A 21444-nucleotide genomic window follows, 5' to 3' on the forward strand; every position below is an offset into this window, starting at 1 on the left:
ACAGCAACACAATACCACCAAATAGCTTTATAAATGCGCCACTTTGGGGTTTATACAACGTTCTTATCACCCTTATAGGACTACCAATTAGCACCTCTGAAACGTTCTTATCCCTTCTATAGAGCAACGATTTGCTGGTTGGGTAGGTACATCTAAAAAGTAAAAAATGGTTATTATGCAAGATATTGCTGATTGCTAATACGGTGAATTTTATAGGCTTTAAAAAATGCTACTTGAATCCTTTAAAGAGTAACTTTAATCCGAGATTTTTTTACACACATTACATTTTTTTACAATCAAGGTAAAAACCTCGATTAAAATTTAAACATGTTATCAACAAATGTATAAAAAACATCAAGGAAAACTTTGAATATGTTTAATTTGAACACTAGAGATGATATTATCCTCTAAAGAGAGAAGGTAAATGTCCATGAATACGACCGGTAAATGAGCTATCAAAACACTGGAGTATATTCTTTGACATATTGTATGTACTTAAATATACATACGACTATTAAAAATTGCATATCATTTATTTGGTTAACCCACAAAAAATGTCGTTACGACAGTTTTACCGAATTTAAAACGAAACAAAAACAAATAGCATACAAATTTTGACATCATCGAGTTATCGATAAAAAAGCTTACCTCCGCGTGTGTCATATCTTTATTTAGTATGTACAGTACAACCTGTCTTATACGTACATTATACATATAAAGTAAACAAGCGTCATGTTCATGTTTTATGATTTAATGCAGAAATCATTATGAAAGCACTGCGTAAATTGAAAATAATTACTCCATAACGAGCCGCGGTATAATCTCTATTTAATAGCAAAATCGTGATCTTAAGCATACATTAATTTGCTTAACTTAAATGCGTATTTTGTCGAACATAAATAAGGAGTTTGCGTAATTGTGGGCAAATTGTGTATTTATAACAAAACTTTAGTGTCCAATAACTAAACTGAATAGTCGTAAGTCTGTTGTGACCTACATTTCCAACCAATTCCTACGATGTTTCAATAAGCTTCTCTAATTTAATTCTAGTACCTATTTGTAAAACTGATTTGTAAATTGAAACTTTATACAGCTGTGTCATAAAGCTTACTGTAGTACATTTCAGTACACGTACGTATGCATAAAAGTTGTGACACCATACTTGTTTATTGTTATTTAAGAGTAAATTTCATATGAATATTAAATGTAAATTGAACCCGAGTACATATCGATAAATGTACGTAGTAAAATATATTACCTATTACTTTCTATGCATTAACTTTAGATTTTGCATAAAGCCTTGTGTATTTTATATAAATACTAGCATCCGCCCACGACTTTCTACGTGCATCCCCGTTTTTCCCCGTTCCCGCAAGAATTTCGGGAAATCCTTTCTTAGCGGATGCCTACGTCCTAACATCTACCTGCATGCCAAATTTCAGCCCGATACGTAAAGTGGTTTGGGCTGTGCGTTGATAGATCACTATATCAGGCACCTTTGAGTTTTATGTATATAGAGTAGATAGATAAGTAGATAAGTATTTAATTAATGATTTTATTACAGGAAATATTAAAAAAGTGACCTGATTTTCGAACCATAAGACAATCTTTAACTGCATACTAAATGCATATCACACACAATAAACAGCAATAAACCTATTTCACGTAAATATTGTAACATATATACCCAAGCTCTATCATACTGTTCCACATTCGTAAAACGATATATCAATTAATAAAATCGCCATATTCATAAAAGCACACGCCATTTAAACAACGACCTCGCTTCAACCAAATAGCTTCACAAATACAACCTATTGAAAGTGTCCCACTTCCTAATATGCAAATCTGTAACATGTTAATTGAACAATACTTGTGGGTCGACCGTTCTGTTGTCTGCTTGTATTCGTTTATATTTATTTTGCCACTAATTATTCGACTTTCCATAAAAACAAAGGAAGAAATTTTGTTTCAAAATGTAAAAGTCGGGAGAAATTGTCACATGTCAGTATGTTATTATCACAAACAAATGATTTTCACTTATAATACCACAAGAGCTTCAAAATTATCGGGTATTTTCCGATAGGTTCGTTGCAAACAAATGAAGGAGTCAAGTTTTTAGTCAAGGTTAAAAAATGACGAGCGCGAAGCGCGAGTGATTTTTCCTGAAAAACTTGACGACTTTATTTGTTTGCAGGGAACCTTGAGGGAAATGCCAGATAATTTTGAAGCTCGTGTGGTATTCGGGAGATTATTTTTCCGTCCCAAATGTCGGCCAATAATTTCACAATTGAATTGAACCTGTCAGTTTGACGTCAACGACCAGAGAAAATTTTCAAAAAATTATCAGTATAATACCATGTAGGTTGTACCACGTGACGTCGAATGGTGCAATTCTATTGGTCGATATTTGGGTCGGAAAAATAATCATAAATATTTGTAAATTAAAGGATATCGTATATTTAACAAGTTAACAACCTAAATTTAACGACTATCAACCAATTGCGACGTAAATCAAAGTCTAGTGCTATTATGTTTACTTTACTATAAAATATCAGAATAGCTCGCGTTATAAACTAAAGATCAATAATAAAACCGGTGTAAATTTAAATTTATTTTCTATATTATGTAAGATCGGAGTAACAACAAAACGTTGCAATGAGTATGTATACAGTATACATACCGGATTAAGCGGTCAGTTAGGTGTTTTGCAACTCATTCAATCAGCCGTCGTGTCCCACCTCTGTGGTGAGAACAAACCACGCTAATTGATTCCAATCAATTGCGTAATAACAATTTAAAAAGCATATCTAATTGCTATGACTAACTTCACCGCACTTCCTTTGTGAGCGCTCTATGACAGCATGCAACATTCACCATTTGAATTGACTCTACAAACACTAATTAAAAAATAGTTTTGACTTTTCTACAATATGTATTAGAATATGTACTATTAAAAAAGGACAGATAGATGAAACTATAAGTTTTCAGAATTGAGGTCAACGATTATATATGCTTTGTTTTTTTATTATTATAATTTATATGCAGCGTAAAAAATAATACAATGGAAATGCCTGTGTAACAATGTGTATTATTAAATATGCAATTATATGCATATTTAGCGTTATCTTGAATCAAATCACACAGTAATGATATAATGATCTAAAAGACACGTAACAATGAAAAAAATATTGTGAGTTTTGTAATCTTAGATATTGAGAAAAAGACAATAGTAAAGAAAGGTCAAAGTGAAATAATATTGAAAGTTTGCCACATAAATAAAGGTCGAATAGACACCCAAATATTAAATAACAATTGCAATTGTCAAAGGGCACATAACTATTACGGTCTGTAGCTATTATCCAACTATTATCTCTTAGAGAATAAAATTTTACAAAACGGTATGTATGAATGAATGAATAAAACCCTTTATTGTACGCCGTTACAAATAGAAAAAAACAGATATACGTTATACAAAAAAGATACATGCACAAATATTGGTTTTATTCATACTAAACTATGTATTTCAGATTATATACAAGATAGAATTAAACATATCATAAGAGGGCGGTGGTAAAGACTAAAGCTACCTGATCGTTTTGATAAATACTTAGATGAAATCAAATAACAGTACACAAACACAAACTGTATGTAACTATCGGGCGGTTACCGCCTTGCACCTAGCATTGCGTAAACCAAATATTTGCAGTGGCCTTGTAATTGCTGAATATTTGCCCGAGATAAACGTAACCACTTCTATTCGCGTTCAGTTTTGTACAAATGTCTATAGAGGCATGGGTGGACAAGTCGTGGGTAACAGGTTGTGAAATTGAGATATTTGAACGCAAATCAAACAGCTCGTAAAGTCCGGTGCCGTGTGTGAATAATTGTAGAGTCGTTGTTTTATACACGCGTAAGGCTTAGGTAAATTAACTGCAAGAGCATTCTATGGTGTATTTAAAAGGTTCTTCAAGAATGTGAAAGTGTTTTATAAATCTTTCTTAATCATCAAGGAACTTGGCTGCTTACAAACATGGTTCTAATGAATGAATATTAATATAGTAAATTTACTTCGTCAGTAAATTAATATGTCATGTCATTGTGACGTGCATGATAAAATTATATGATCATATTTTCATTTTGCTACGTTTTCCTATAAGTTGGAAATTCGCAATTAGTGCCATAAATTTGCAATTTATTGCACTGATTGCGAATAATTTCAATAAAACACGACTCTCTAATGAAGACGTTATATTACGCAGTTTTATTATGTCTATTAATATATCTCAACGTTTAATTCTAACTTTCCCATTACATATTCAAAATCTCTTTACGCCAGTCTACGCAGATTACATCCGTGTAGTCTATGCAAAGCAAGAATAAGAAGCTTACAATATCAAGTGCCGGGTGTGTATTATCTTCTCCTTTTATCTATCTTATTGCTTTCCTGTTTATAGTTGCCCGAAAGATCTCGAGAGGCTCTATAGATCTCAGTAGGACTAAGATCATCTGTGTTACTTGTAATTTTGTTTGTGTAATTCTATTGTTATAAAAAATTATAGTATTGACGCTGTTGTGTTGTGAGTGTATTTTTTGTGTGTTTATTTTTCACATATTTCATTCATTCATCTCAATACTCACATTAATAAGCCGCTGCAGCGTCGCCACATACGAGTTCTCGCTATGTATGATCGCGGCGACCACGTGCCGTCGCCGGAGTTGCACCGGACTGAGCGCGTCCGGCGGCGGACCGAGCGACGGCGGCGGCGTACGACCGCCTCGCACCTCGCCGCCGCAAGAGAACATGTCCTCTTCTAGCTGGAATAAAATAAACATTGAAACGTTTATTACCTGAACTGAGCTTAATAAAGAGGTAATGTAATAAACCAAGAATCAGAGTAGTCTGTTCAGCCGTTCTTGAGTTATGACTGGTCTGACTGGACTGGTGTGTGGTAACGTTAGAAAATTTTTAAGGATAGAAACACGCTATCATGAGGTTGGATGCGAACGTCTTTTAGCCGTACAGTGGTAATTTGCCTATGACCACTTTGTCACCGATAATCCAATCTCACCAATCGAATATCTTCTACTCTTTTGCCTATGTAGAGTTTAAAGCACTAATCATGAAATCTGTCATAATATGTATGCATATTAAAAAAATCTTTCACAATTTTATGAAGCAATGTAAAAATCTCTCTCTGTAGCCAATCATGTGTAGCTATACCTAAGGTAAATATTACAAAGGAACTTATTAGTATATTACGTAGCTGTAGGTACTGCAATTTATTTAATAGTTAGGTTTATTAACCTCTTACGTGTTATGTTTAATTGATATGAATAATAATTTAGCACAATAAATAAATTGATGTTTCCTCAATATTAGTAATTCTGAAAAGTATGAGTTATTAATTTACAATGAATATAATTTATATGAGTAGGTTAATTTTATAAATAAAGCGCCGTCATAATTTACCATCATTTTTAAATCAATGGGGAAAAAAATTAAGAGTTAAACTCTCGGATGAACACTTTATAAATAAATATTCAACAGTTATTTATCGTCTTATACGGATAAACTGTATTCTATTTACTATTAATCGTAAATAGTTGGCAACAAATCCAGTAAACATTATAATCAAAGGTCTGATACATAAAACATGACAAATATGGCAAAAAGCAATAAAATTACCAACAAGAAACCATAGATTTACCATCAAATAATAAAATATATTTAAAATAATAAAAACTGTAATACACAGAATTATTCATGAGACAGCTGCTTTTAATTGACCTATTTAGGTCCGGATTAAGTCTAAACAATTTGTTCTAGTGCGTTGTAAAATATTATGTTGGCCACTTGTTTTGATTAAAGGTAGGTACAATCGACGTAAGAATTTATCTCAGAACCTTGAAAGTAATACTATGAATGCACCATTATTATTGCAAGTATAAGCGTGGAGACAAAAGAAACCGTTAACCGTTAAATCGTCGCGTGCGCATGATAATGTTGGTGTTTCCGACGGTGTCTAGATGATATGATTTGCATTCCTTGTATTTTGCTTCTGAACATAATGATAAAATTTAGTTGGCACGCGTTGAGTCGTGTTTAACGCTTTTCGCCTGCATGCAAACTAGTTGTAAACACCGGTCACTGACGTCACCGATTCAAGGCGAGATCACATCATCTGGACACTATCACCATCGATGTAAACGTCAAAAGTCCATCCACACCCGGTGAAGATCACGTGACTTACGTCAAACAGCATCGAATACTGAGCTTTATCGTGGAGGAGTTTTACACAAAACATGATTAGCGTAAAAACGTTAGATTACTGGCAAACCGAAATCGAAATCACTTTTGACATTTACGTGTAACACGTTACTCATGCCGTCTCACTAAGAATAAACTGAAGTAAAAAATTACAATCGTAAACATAGATCCACTATGGTAGAGCACCGGACAGCGATCGCACACCATTATATCACATGTTTAAATAGATTATTTGTTTAGCACACAGCGTCAGGACATCACATGGAGTCGTCACAGCGTTATATTATTGAATGCCGAGACAACCGCCCGATCATGATTCATCACGGACCACGGTACGAATGTGAATCATATAGATGCCTATATTTAATTGTGCAGCTATAGTAACAAGTAGAATTAAAGATGGCGTGCGCACCAATGAATGAAGTCCTATAACTCTACGGATGATTGTCATCGCATCCTTCGTGTCAACGACCACTGTTTAACGATTACGCTCATCTAGGGGAGAAAATTGAGCGATACTATAATAATTATGATGCAACTTTAATTTGTCGAGGTTAAATTTAATTTAATTATTAACTTTAGGTCTTATTGTGAAACCAGGCGAAGGACTTTTATAATTTTAATAACGCTATTATTTTATCAACATGAGAAATGTGTGCGTAGTAAATTAAAAGGTTTTATAAAACTCAATGCGTTTTGTTTTGTGAATTTTAAATGTTAATATTATGCAAAAGCATTCGACCGATGCTGTATGTATTCATTATTCAACAATTCAGTAAAAACCGTTATAATGAACACAAGTGTAATGCTTTTTTGTACGTTCTGCGTATTTTGTGGATCTATGTCGCATCTCAACTAAGCTTCTATTTCGTACCATTTTTACGACGAACACATAAAACCAATTGTAACGCCCAAGCAAAGTTCAAAGCCGTAAAGCCGACGCCACAAGCAGCGGTGTCTTTTGTTGAGAAACCAGTGAACTTTTCACATATAAATCTATGCAAAGAATGTTGTTTGTAAGCGTCGCCTTATTCACGTTCCTGTTACGGTCATATCTCGCGTACGGAATACCAACCGGATTCGCGGGAGGCATCTGCGTCCAATACGTACCTACATACATACATATTATTATCGTGTGTTATGAATTTTTGCATTTAGATATTTTATAAGGATGACTAAATGCACTGACTCACGGAGGAGTTTTCTACTTTCGCGTTATAAAAATGAATCAAATTTATTGGCGGTTACGAAAATAAAGTATTGATCGAAAGTAAATTTCTTTATTAACACCTACATGTTGGGATTATTAATACTTACTTTCTTTTACATTTAAGCGTAAGTATTATTTAACGTATATTATATAAAATGTTCACTTGCAAAGAGCCAACTAACGTGTTTGTTTATAAATATAAGAACCACGTAAAAAGACTCTCCGACTAAGTTCAATCTAGGTTTATAAATTGTCAATTTCGCCATCCATCGCGAAATACGTATTTGGGTCAGAAAATCTCTGCAAAATGCAAATCGATCTACGAAATTGACTGTGATAGATGCGTTTCCAGTTCGGGGCTCCGGCATGCGAGGTAAATCGTAGGATGTACCGACCCAGTTAAATTTAGCTTCGTTGGCGCCGCATATTCAAATATATATATGAACATATTCACATTTCCCAACTAGAAATTAACTATTTTGTCACCAATGGATACTTATTTATTCATTTAATTAACCGATAAAACAGTTTATAAACATAGCGAGAATGTACACACCATGTGTCAGACTCAGTTGCAGGTGCACTGTCGATGACGATGAATAAGGTTCAATTATGTTAATTGGTGATTATAAAATACTTCTCCTTTTATTTCTACTCATAGATAAAAGATGATTATGTTTCCAAGTAAGAATGTATATCAAAACGCAAGGATGCGAAGGATGCTCGTGCGAAATGAGTTTATGTTTTTGTTTTCTTGAATCGTACAATCTGTTTATTGCAGCATTTGCATTTAATTGACCATATTAAAGATAGTTTAATGTATTGGTTCTAAATTAACGCATTAAAAGGAAATATTATACACGCGTTATTACCATAATACACTATTAAAATTATACAACAATCACGGGTCGATTGAAATGCTGATTTAATTGATTATGACCGGCCAGCGACTGGTTTATTTAGTGATTGGTATCTTTTTCCGAGATTATTCATTGGTGCGTATAACCGCGTATTACGGCAACGTAATAATCGCTTTCCTTGCTCCGTCCGCGTCGCTTTAGTTAGAAAATAGTGAAAATACCAAAAAAGCATAAACACAATGATGAGCTGCAGGAATGTTATGGCTACTCTCTTGCACGCACACATCTATAGGGTGACGTTCTAGTGTGGGTATGCCATGAAACTGCATGTCAACGTCGACAAACAAAGGTACATTTAGAAGACGAAGTGCTGTTATGGCGCTAGAAAACGTGGAACAATTAACATAATCTAGCCTTTGACTTTGTGAGTGCGAACGTATGTCACACCTCACGCAACGGTAAACAGAATTGTTGAAAAAGCTAGCACAAAAATGTCATGGACACTTTTATACCCAATGTCAACTACATGATTTAAAACAATTTAATATATTAACTGAAATTTATTTCCAGATATTGGAAGTATAATTTTAAAGCTTGTAAAGGGCCATAAACATCAATTTAGTATGATATCGCAATCATGCATGTGTACCTATGCTATATAATATGATGCATAAAGCGTGTCACAACAGTTCTCTTACAATTCTGGCATCTTGCCTCATGTGCGTATATTATAATCATAACTAAAGCCACGTCTAACATCAACCGCTTCCTTGGGCAATGCTATCAACGCATGCAATTCATGCTCGAATTAGGTATGGCAATAAATATCTTGTTTATTTGTACGTTAGCTTGAGCACAAATGTTGATATCAACAATTTGATTAAATTTAGCTTCTAAACAGTATTTCATTATTATAGCAGACATGAATCTACTGCATGAACTTACTTAGGACAAGAATATAATATTATCTGTGTTTGAAAATTCGACCTTCTTAACAGTAAGAAGGTCGAATTTTCAAACACAGATAATATATTCTGTATTCGTGTACAGACACGTACGTACAAAGCAGCTACTATAGGCATATACTTTAAAATTTAAATCTAGATTATACTACAGTCCAACAATTCCTCTATCATCGCAGTTCAATCGGATGACTTCTAACACTAATACAGTACGATTCAAACATAATGGCGGCTCGGAACCTCATACGATCCGATGCGCAAAAAACAATTTTAGATATTAGCGGGACGTTAAGGGACCGATCACCGAACTTCCGTGCCGCCATTAAGATTGAATCGAGCAGTACTCTATGGAGTTACAAAAGCATTCATAATCCTACCTCAGGCAGTTTCGGCATCTTGTCCGGCTCGTGCACATGCATGTCGTACTGGTGCGCGGAGCCGCGTCGCACGCTGAACCAGCGCGCGAGCCGGCCGCCGCCCTCGTCGTCCGGCGTCGGCGTCGGCGGCGACGGCGCGCTGCCGCCGCTCCGCCATCGCTCGCACAGCTCGCGCGCGCGGCTCAGTGTGTTGCGTAGCTGGCCAGTACTCCTGCGATAGAAAGAAGAATTTGATAAATTCATGTTGCTGAGAGGCAAATAAGCTAGCTATACAGGGTGTAGCCGGTTGTACGCTGCAAAAGCTGCGATTCGTGGTACGATAAATCGAATCGATAGTCGAATGAGATGGAGACCTGATGAAAAAGTATTCAAGAATTCTTTTAATTTGTACAAAAATTAAGAAATTCCTACCAAATGGCAAATACATACCTAGGTATGTATGGAAATCCCATGAGAACGCATTTTTGAAAGTATGCTTCAGTCTTCACCTTAATAAAACTTTACCAGCATGGAAGTGAAAATTTGCTTAATCAAATCATTAGAGATCAAGATAAATGAACGTTGAACAAAAAGAAATGCACATCATATAAGGCAACGACAGAGGCGGCCGCCCCATATCCCTGAGTCATCAAATGAAGCGAAACAGTATTTCCCATCAAGCAGATCACTTAACATTCATTAAGCATCATTACCAATAGGATATGGACAATCAATTAATGCGGAAGAACATCAATTGAGTGAGAAAATCTAAATAAAGCTGAGAATGTGGTGAAACCTGAAAGAAACTAGATTGATAACTTTCTTTTAATTAAGAACGAAGCTTCAGAGCCCCAACGTTTAAAAATATTCAAATTGATTGATTATCGAATTAAAAATATTCGAATGCTATTTTAAATAATCAATAACATAATTATAGAGCAAAGAAAGCGGGGTAACATTCCATTTTATTTTTTACTGATTGTAATGAAACACCCCATACTCTGGAGGACCATACCACGTCATAAGTCATAAGTTAATTTATATTTATGTAGGATAAAATGCACGTCACATTTCTTCTAGAAAAATAGGAATTTATATACGTGCATAGGACTGACCTGAATCTTTACTTTCGTGTCTAATCACGAACATAAAATTATTTCAACATCCGTATAGATATCTGGTAGAAAATTATAATAATATGAGACGTAAACCTAATTAATATTGATATGAAAAAAATGAACATATTCACAAGTTTTACACAAATGTTAAATGTGCCTATAGCCTGTAGGTATTTTGAACTTTATTATAAGTAATACTTATTTAAATTCGAAGGTTTATTTATAAATAGTTGTCCTACTTACAACGCATCCTAATTCCCATGTGTTAATACGGGCTATAAAAATCATTGAGTAGTTCTCGAATGAAGAAATACATATTAACATACATTCCTGTTCTCCCAAAATTAACATTATTTAAAATACTGTAATAATAATATTCATTTTTCTAAACGCAATTATCATCAAGCGCCTCGAACGCTCTTTAATTGCTCTACCATAATAATATAGTCTCTATCTACAAAATAATAGTCTCAGCATAATATCTCATACACATCTACCAGCCTTATTGTTCCATTTAGATTTGGATACGAATACCAGAAGCACTAGGAACAATTGCTTTCGCACAATCGTTAACAATATTTACATGGTACTAAATCATATAACAAACGATGTGATCATTGCCAAAGCAATCAAACATTGTTTGAAAATAAACGGAAGGACGTATTGACTAATGGATCAACACATTAATATGACAATGAAGCAATTATCTTGATAAAATACTAAACAAAGAAGCTGACGATTCTTGATATAACAATATGCACACATGATAAATTCATACAATACACAGTAGGCACAATATGTACGAGTTTGTTCAGCCTACGAATATATTTGGTCCTGCTCAACAATACATCATGACGATCAAATCATTAAATACTTGGAATTAACATTATTAACTTCTTTATAATCGTATACAATGTATATTTAACACTTTAACGGGGTATAAAATATTGTACATGTGCCAAAAACTAAATTTTCATTACAATACGCAATGCTGCAGAAACGTTTTCACATATTGTTTCTACAGACAAGAATATAACAACTCAGACCAATAACAAATTAAATGTGAATCCTTCCAAGAGGTTATATTATTATTACTTTTAAAAAATAAATCATATATATTATTCCAATCACTCATACACACCTCATACATGCGATGAGTTAAGTTGAATACTAAAGAGACAAGTTACATCATCCAAGGTTAATAAAACGCTTATTGCTTAGACTTCAGACTTGCGAGCTATGAATAAAAATTATTAAATCTAGCATACTAAGCTACCTATATTATATTTCTCAGAAATATTAGGTACATTTTAATAACGTATTAAAAGATAATAACTGTTTTATCAAATGTTACTTGTTCAAAATGTTAATTGAAGACAGGTTAATAAATTCTATGTCGCAAGTTTCGTGAAACCTTGGGAGAACATTTACTGTTAAGTGGTGTGAATCGCCCACGCTCTATTGGATTGTCACACGAAATAGCTTTTCAAAATGGTACTGCAGTAAACTGTACATAAATCACATTAATAAATTGCTCAAAAATGATATCTATTGTCTTATTTTAAGTGCCAAAGTGCAACAAATTCATAGCGCACATCGTGGCTGATTTATGTGGTATTCTTGGGACGAAGTTATTCAACGTATTTAAACTCAATTGTAGGTAATGAGATACGAAACAGACGGCGTACTGTCTGCAGGCTCATCGTGTTATCTGAATGGCATGACCTATAGCGCTTGTCATAACACAAACACTAACATGTATAAAATATGATCCATCTTTAGTTGAGCGTACATTCTATCAAGAGCTACCATCTGTTGCAACACAGATGGTTTTAGTTCCAAATATCTTAGTCATATCATAGATCGCGTTTTGGGAGCAAACTAACTTTAGTCGAATTATTTATACAAACACTTGGGGAGCAAAGTTTAAAATGAATTATGTTTTAATGTTGAATTTCGTATTTTTATAACGTACACTAAATAAAAAATTAAGCTTATTCATTTTATTTTTACTGCTTTATCACATCTTAAGTGTTAGAGGTCATCTTCCTCGACTTTTTATCGACTTATACACACATACGACTAATTTACAACGAAGTTTTTATTATCAAACAAATTGAATTCGGTTGAAGGTGACTTAACATTTATTATCTCGTTTCTTATTTTAATAGTCCTACTTGTACTTTTCTTTATCAGTTCCGCTAGAAATAAACTTTTCTTTGTGTATCTGTATAGTCCAAAGGTCTTCTAGCAGTAGGTATGTATGTAAACATAGATCGGATATGGCTTTTTGCGTATACATTTGGACGTTTAGTATCACAAACATGTGCGAATATCGATTCCCACGCCAATTTAAATAACAGTATTTTAGTAATAAATTAGTGATAGTTGCACACAGTAGTTCAAGGCTTTGACCACGTTACCATAATTCACTTGATCCAATCTAAACCGATTAAACGTGAAAATTACATCGTTATTGACTATTTAGAATAATGCCGATAATCTAGTTACATAGAACAATAATCAAATGATTCATTACATAGCTTCTGAGATTTTATCCGTTTAGTATTAATACCCTGGTTGTTGAAATATCAATAAGTATATATAATATTATATAGTAATTATAAATATATGCCATTAATATCAAGTTTTGATTTAATCGCCAGATAAAATGTATATTATATCTGGCGATATAATATATATTATATAGTAAAATGTATATTATATCGCCAGATATAATATACATTTTATCTGGCGATTAAATCAAAACTTGATATTAATGGCATATAAGAATACATTGAGGACTTATCGTAATTATTACGGTACTACAGTGGCAGTTTAGTCACAGTTCGTGCCTACGTCTTTGAAAATTACAGGTATATCAGAAGTAACACAATAGGGGCCGGAATAATTATCCCGCACCTACAACAGTACAGAATTATTTATCATTATCAGTGAAACATGCAAATTGAGTGAATAAACCTTGACATTATTTTTCAATACTATCTCTGTACGTGTTTACACAAACGCTACCCCTGTTCAGCTAAATATATATGAGGCAGTGATAGTTGCATGTTTGCCCTTGCGATAAGGCCTCTTCTTGAGTTAATATTGTGTTTTACGAATTACTCAGAGGTCACGCATTCACTTTCTCGTAAGTCCACAAGTACAGAATTTGTATAATCCCGAAAAAATGTCACGTGATGTGAGTCAACGAGGAAAGCGTATAAGCATAAATGAAACCCGTCATAAGCGAATGGACCTCCCGCTGCGGTGGTTCCACAACAATTGTCTATTAACGGTAAAGGCAATGTGGACTTTGATTATTATTTTACGCTTTTCATTGGGATTGCTTTAGCTGTAATGCTAATGAATTTGCTTGGAATTGTTCAAACTCAACGGCCTATCTGGACATAAGGTTAAATTAGAAGTAGGAAATGTAACTTGTTAATTGATTTATAGCTTTAATTAAAATAAACTAGGAAATTGCCTAATTGCTATCGCTCGTTTTAATTCCTACTGATGGATATTTTTATTTTCAGCATGATCGTTCCTACGTACTTTGGACTAATCTATTTAGTATTTTATCACTTATTCAAACTTCCCCAATCACATCCTTATGTTGTCACCGCGAACAGTACCTACAGTCTAGTTAAATTAAAACGTAAACACGCCAAAGTAAATGCAGCGCGCCAGAACAATAGCCGTGTACTGTTAACATAGGATTAGATTAGATGTAAAGGTGAATGATCACTTAGGGAGGCAGTGCCCTCATCTGGCCTGCAGTTCGTACACAGGAAATTTGTGTTAATTGGCTACGCGGCGTCGTCGGTCGCTAATTGTCGAGCGCGACAGGACCACACCGCACAATGGAAGGGAAGTGTGTAACACTTGGTAGGGCTGCGGCACTTTTAATTCGACGATAATGAAGTATACAGACTGATGATCGCTGAGCTAGAGTTTTACCGGGATACCGGATGGATGTATATCTATATATGGATATATTATAGGTGTTATATATTTTCCTATGCCTAGTTTCCATGCCTAGTCGAAGTTTTATTAAGGTTGAAAAATCTGAAGAACGTCGGACTAAAACCATCCATACTATACTAATAGGTATTATAAATGTGAAAGTAACTCTGTCTGTCTGTCTGTTACTCAATCACGCCTAAACTACTGAACCAATTTTCATGAAATTTGGTATGGAGATATTTTTATACCCGAGAAAGGACATAGACTACTTTTTATCCCGGGAAAATGACGCAATCCCGGAAATCCCACGGGAACGGGAACTATGCGGGTTTTTCTTTAACTGCGCGGGCGAAGCCGCGGGCGGAAACCTAGTAGAATATATACTCTAACGCGACCTAATAATAAGATGAACATTACAGAATTTCAATTTGGTTGCTAAGGATTAAGTTAAAGTGTAAGTTATTTGGGAACCCTATTGATGGCGAGAATAAAGTAAGCATCTATAAGTAAAGTGTTCTTAGAATACATGTCACTAGGATTATGAGCTTACAGCAGAAACCACTAAAGATACCAGCATAATACGCTTTGCTTAACGTTAGCTTTTATTAAGATAAGTAACGCGAGGAAATTGCGTAATCGTTGTTTTATGTTCTTGATATCATGAATTACGGTTATCTTGATCCAAACAAACATTATAAAAAAACTGTTTGTCTGTGGGTGGCAATATTATACCACTGGTGAGCTTATATTACGATTATACCGAAGTAAATTGGGAAAGAAAAAATATAATTACAAAGCTACTTCAAATTGTGCAGTCACGATTATCAAAATAAATTATATAAAATTGTAAGAAACGACGAGTAATACGTAATATTGTGTAGCGTCAAGGTTTGGGTCACAAAAAGTGAGGCTATTGAAATTCTAATTAGCGGTTTAAGCCAAATTACCACATTTTATACTTTAGTGTTGTAAACAATTAGCGAATCGAGTGGCCCACGTCTATTACTTTATGAATCTTAGATCCCGGACTTGAATATAACGTACTTTGATGTTCATAATGAAATTCATTCAAGTTGTTTGAATGAAATGAAGATAAATTTTAACGTTAATTAATTGTCCCAGAATTTAAATTTACTTTTAACCCATTGACCACCGAGCGGCCCGATCGGGCCGAGACACAATAGATTTTCTATTGTGTCTGTGATCCGAGGACTGACGGATTAAATTGATCCTTAATTGAAGGATAATTTAAATTCTTGAACTTTATAGCTCATTACTTAACATTTTAGCTTAACATTTTTATCGCATAGCACGCATTTTACACATTAATTCTATATTAACAAGTTTCCAATTTAATTTTGGTTAACCTTAAACATATATTAGAGCACGAAAAAGGTTCCCTTGATTGCCAGTCTGTCAGTCCATTATGTCGGTTTTTCGGAAACGAAAATTCGTATACGGTCTAGTTACATTATAATTCATATATTCCAAACATTGTAATTCTTTATAACTTTTAACAATTTATTTATAGTTATTTTAAAAGAAGAAAGCTTAGAAAGATTTCGCTGTCAATATCGTTGTAGTAATGATACTTTCCAATGTGCGACAAATTTGAAATTTTACCATCAATCGTTGAATTTCTAATTAGATGTCTAATTATGCGAAACTGAACGGCAACTATTTCTAAATTCTACAACATGATTAGTTAATTGGTAGTTAACTTTTCTATTACCGGAGCTCTAACTCCTTCATAATTAATTTTACAGTGTAACACCGTTATGAAATTAAAATGCAACCTACGTTACTTTTTTATCAATATGAATAATTAATTAAGTCAATTCACATAATCATATAATCTTACATTTAATTGCATGTATAAAAAAAGACTGGAACAATTCTCGAAATTAAATCTATTCGGTAAGTAAATATCGCGATGGTTTTTATTTACAAAATCTTCAGCAATTAAACCTTATATGTATAAACGATGCTCATAAGCCTATATTTCTTGCAGATTTTTATAAAATATCGAGTGAAGAATTTTTTAATATTAAAACATAACCTGTGTTAAACCACGAAGCCTGAAGGAGTTCATAGAAATTCTGATTTTAGAGATTGAATTGTTTGTATGATCTTCGATGATTTTCAACGTGGGTTCAAATACTTGAAACCATCTGGTTATAAAGAACAAAAAAGGGAATAGGTAGCAAGAACGAAGTACACTTTAACCTCCCCTATTGTAGGGAATTGGTTCTAATTTCGGAATGGTCATCAATCATACTTAGCTTAGACAGGCTCTGGGTTTGTTTCCTTCGTTTGATTTTAGCCCAGTGTTGAGTCAATACATTGTTTTCAGTTTGTAGGGATTCAGGCATTTATTCAAAACTAGCTTTCCGCCCGCGGCATCGCCCGCGCAGTCAAAGAAATAGTTCCCGTTCCCGTGGGATTTCCGGGATAAAACCTATCCTATGTCCTTTCTCGGGTATCAGAATATCTCTATACCAAATTTCATGCAAATTCGTTCAGTTGTTAAGGCGTGATTGAGTAACAGACAGACAGACAGAGTTACTTTCGCATTTATAACTAATATTAGTATGGATTAAATTGTTACTACTACGCATCGATCGTTAAGTTTCTTGGCTCGATCTTTCTGTCTCAGATCTGTGATTATCTTCACGAATTTATCCGTCGAAAGCTTATCCTAACATAACTGCCGTCCTTTAACTAAAAAGCCGTTAACCAACAAATGGTCAATTTTCAGTTTTAAATGTAGGATGACAGAGTTCAAAATTCTCTATCTTTCTGTCTAAGAATTATTTCTCTAGCATTAATAGTTATAGAGATATAAAAATATTGTGAGCCGTTAAATAACACAATTTTCAGCGATTCCATAACTTGAAAGCGTCTAACCAACACTACTTCGCTAAATTTCCTTTAAAGTACCTTAACCGCCAGATTTAATAATTATTTTTTAGCTTTTTACTTGACTAAAAGTACGTTATCAGATTATACTTGATATATAGAGACGCAAAAGGACTATAACTGCTTTATGATAAGCTTTCATATAACTATTCCAATGGAAATCCTTACCTTATTTGCAGTTACTCGCCCTTAACGCTTTTTTAGTTGAGTAATTTTATTTAGGACAAATTCTAATAACACTTTTTTGCTTAGCTACAAAGCAGCTAACCCTCATTTTTTAGCTAAAAGGCAGTTATCCGATTCTGGTGATGCATCAGTTTTGGGGATGAGAGTGATGATGAAATAATGTCGCCCCCAAGCAGAGTACCGATTGCTTTTGATTTTCTTTTACAAGACGTATTATTTCTGATCAAGTTTACTAAGTTTTAAACAATCTAGCAGCTAAATTACGGAAAATATAACAAGTCAAAGTTACGAAAATTTGGTAGATAATGGTTACGACATTGCGAACTTTCAATCGTATTTCTCTGTCTAGACTCTGATTTGTCTCTGTAACCGAGAAAGAGGACATAGGCAGTCTATACTATTTAATTTTTAAAACTATTTATTAATAATGTAATTTACCCCTTGGGTGGAATTAGTAATCGACTGTCAAGCAATGTACTAGAGATGGTGTCAATACAAAAATTGTTATGAGTACACTACCTTTGACCCGCTGACGGGGAGACCATTTTGCCACTATTGCTATTTTTTCTTTTCTTTATATTAGATTATTAAGATTTGTATTTTTTTACATGGTAGCAAATAAAAAGTTTTCTACCTCCTGCTATTTTCCACATATTCTGGTATATTATATTTTCTAAATGTGGATGAAAGAGTCTTCTAATCATTTGATAAGCGGTTCTACATTATTTCAAAGAGCATCCCACATGTAAGTCGAGCTTGAAGCCCTATTGAAACCAGGGTGTTTTTTTCAAAAACCTCGTGCACAAGTCTTAATTTTTTTTCAGGAAACGATTTATGTTTACATTGTTTGTGGTTATATATGTACTCACATATCCGTGACTTGAGTGCCTGGCGATCTGCACTACAGGCTACGGCCTATCGCAGACACCAGTCCTCTTGGTTTATGTTTACTTGTAGTTGTACTTTTTGTTAATGTAGTTATAAGTTTGAGGAAAATAAACGATTTATTTATTTATTTATTTACTCGTATGATGGCTTCGCAGAAGAGTATTTATAAAATAACGTTATAATTGCAATTCTAAATGAAAATGCGGTTCCAAAAAGAAAAGCGAGAAGATTTATCTATAATCTTAACCCCTTAATGAGCCTCTGTAATGAAATAAACGTGAACATGACGATAAATAAAGGTTAATTTTATCAACAACTTAAAAGAGTCATTTAGTAAAAGAGTTACAATACTTGTTACTCACAAACAGACGCAAGAACCATTAATTTAGATAGTGTTTAAATCCTTAATACTTAAACCTAAAAGCTTTTGATCCTTTTCCTTTCCATTGGTTGACCTAGAGGATGTAATTCCCGAGAGCAAAGCCTAAGACAGCAGCAAATTTTTAACATTAGTAAGATTAAAATTTAGTACAACTATATAGAATCATAGTACAAAAGCATCTAAAAGCCCTTAACCGTTGATTATAAAGTTTTTGAAATTTAAATTAAAGCGAAAGTCATAGCTTAAAAGTAGTTATAGTAGCTTAACGACGTTTTAGGTAAGCATTTTATTACTAAATAAAAAAAAATCCCAAAATGAAAATAAAAATACTAAATTACTTAGCTAAAAAGTCGCTATGGTATGTTAACGGCCGTCTTGTCCAGTAAATAGATAAAATTTTCAGATTATATGCTGAACTAAACGAGAAAAATTGAATTTAAAAATAAATTATAACTGTTTATGGGTAAAAACTATTATTTATATATAATATAATTAAATTTCGATCGATGTATCTCACAATAATTATTCTAAGTGTCGTAATTTTTAAGAAATAACGATTTCCGTGTTTTTTGCCATTTACTCGAAACTCACTACGTGGGCTTAACGGCTTTCTAGTTAAAGGACGGCAGATAAGTTGTAAGAAGACGCGTAATTAATTAACACCAACCAGACGGTTATTTCAATTGTACTAAAGATAAAACTTTTATTTTGCTCAATTAAAATATTCCGTATCAAAATTGCTCAAGTCAGAATCAAGTTAAACGCAAGTTCGATAACCCTGTTAAAGGCAACGCACTGCCTTTATTAACTGAAGAGTGGTTATAAATACACCTCAGAAGCCTCAATATATTATTTGTACAGTTTAAAAACTTAATAATGAATTAATTAAATATACAATACAGACTACAGTATGTAGTTCACTACAACATATATTATAATATTCTAAAAGCATTCAATTTTGCAGCGACCTAAATTTGAACTTAATATGTACAGATATATGACTAAACTGGACTTAGGTTCACACCTCGACAAAACCTTGTTAGTTATCTAATCTCCTACATCCAAAAATAACTTATAAAACCTTTATATCGCCTTAAATATTAGAATATTCAGTTCAACATACCGGGAGTCCAGAGTGCTGTTGAGGCGTTGCGAGCGCCGGAGCGGCGCGTTCCGCACCGCGCTCACTGGCTCCTCCCAGCTACCACCGGCTGATCGATGTTCATCTGTGAAATGACTTGGTTTTAGTAATTACAATATTGGAGGTACATCGGAACGCATCTATATTATAGACTATACACAATACTGCATAGGTGCATACATTACAAAAAATACAGTTCTGTAAGATTAGATGAATGAAATTTTGCATTAGCTTTACAATTTTGAATTTTATATTTAAACAATTCGAGGCACTAAAGTCACGACCAGTATTAATTACTTAGTAATTAGCTGTATAGTAACTGTAGCTGAGTATTTAGGTACTAGGTACCAATCTACTAATATCTAAGGTAAATTAATCAATCATGGAATGTGTTAGCTCACGTATGTCAGATATATTATTTCGAGCCGGCAAACCTTAACCTAAAATTAAACTAAATTCAATTTCGACTAGCAAATTCAACATCTAACGTCTACAAAAATTACGAAATCATAGAGTAAGATGAGACTTACCCTAGTCCCTTTCCATTGGAGCAAAACAAGAAAAATACATTATGAATACGATTTATAACAATGTATACTTTGAAGTTTGAACGCTGTTATAGTTCAAGCAATTTATGAGTTTGTGTCGCCTCGAAACTCAAGTTGTAAGTCCTTGAAGACTAGCGTGGGTGGCGAGACCACGTTTTAGCAACGCGACATTTTTAAAATTTCACGTTAAAATACTCAATTAAGGATCTTTAGTAGGTATTAATTATCTCAATTATCGTTAACATTTAAAACAAAATAATCAAGAATACATACTTTTACACTTCTTTATCAGCTTGTGTTTAAATTTTGATATTCTATCACACTTTCTCGAATGTTTCATTATTTCACATGTAGCACAATACGAGATGTTCCAGGAACACTATCTATTTGTTATGTAACAACTTGCCCCTAAGTTCATAGCTATGATCTTTACTCTGAACAATATACACACATGTTAACGCTATACATCATTAGGTATCACTAAACACAATATGACGTTTTGTTAAACACACACACACAGGCCCACACATTGCCGATACATACAAACACACTAAGATCAAATGAACATGGGCATCAAATACGACACTGCCTAATAGGAAAGTTTATAAACGAATTAATTAAAAAGTAATAA

General features: G+C 33.7%; 1 protein-coding gene across 4 annotated transcripts in view; it reads right to left on the reverse strand.

The window, feature by feature from the left end:
• The window catches only part of LOC149483391 (rho guanine nucleotide exchange factor 10), a 44500-nt gene that overhangs the window by 11085 nt on the left and 11971 nt on the right, over window positions 1-21444 (reverse strand). For 2 of the 4 annotated variants that reach the window (XM_089702374.1, XM_089702372.1), the window contains 3 exons: window positions 20248-20350; window positions 9681-9891; window positions 4642-4818 (listed from right to left, as the gene is read on the reverse strand). In XM_089702374.1, coding sequence (XP_089558500.1) covers window positions 4642-4818; window positions 9681-9891; window positions 20248-20350 — 491 coding nt within the window. Of the gene's footprint in view, window positions 1-4641; window positions 4819-6424; window positions 6545-9680; window positions 9892-20247; window positions 20351-21086; window positions 21284-21444 lie in introns of those variants that run through there. The other 2 variants (XM_089702373.1, XM_089702375.1) reach the window with 2 other exon arrangements.

The sequence above is a fragment of the Colias philodice genome, chromosome 13 (assembly GCF_061535455.1).
Source record: "Colias philodice isolate Cphi_HAF_F1 chromosome 13, ilColPhil1 Martin Lab GWU primary, whole genome shotgun sequence".
NCBI classification, from domain to species: Eukaryota; Metazoa; Arthropoda; class Insecta; order Lepidoptera; family Pieridae; genus Colias; species Colias philodice.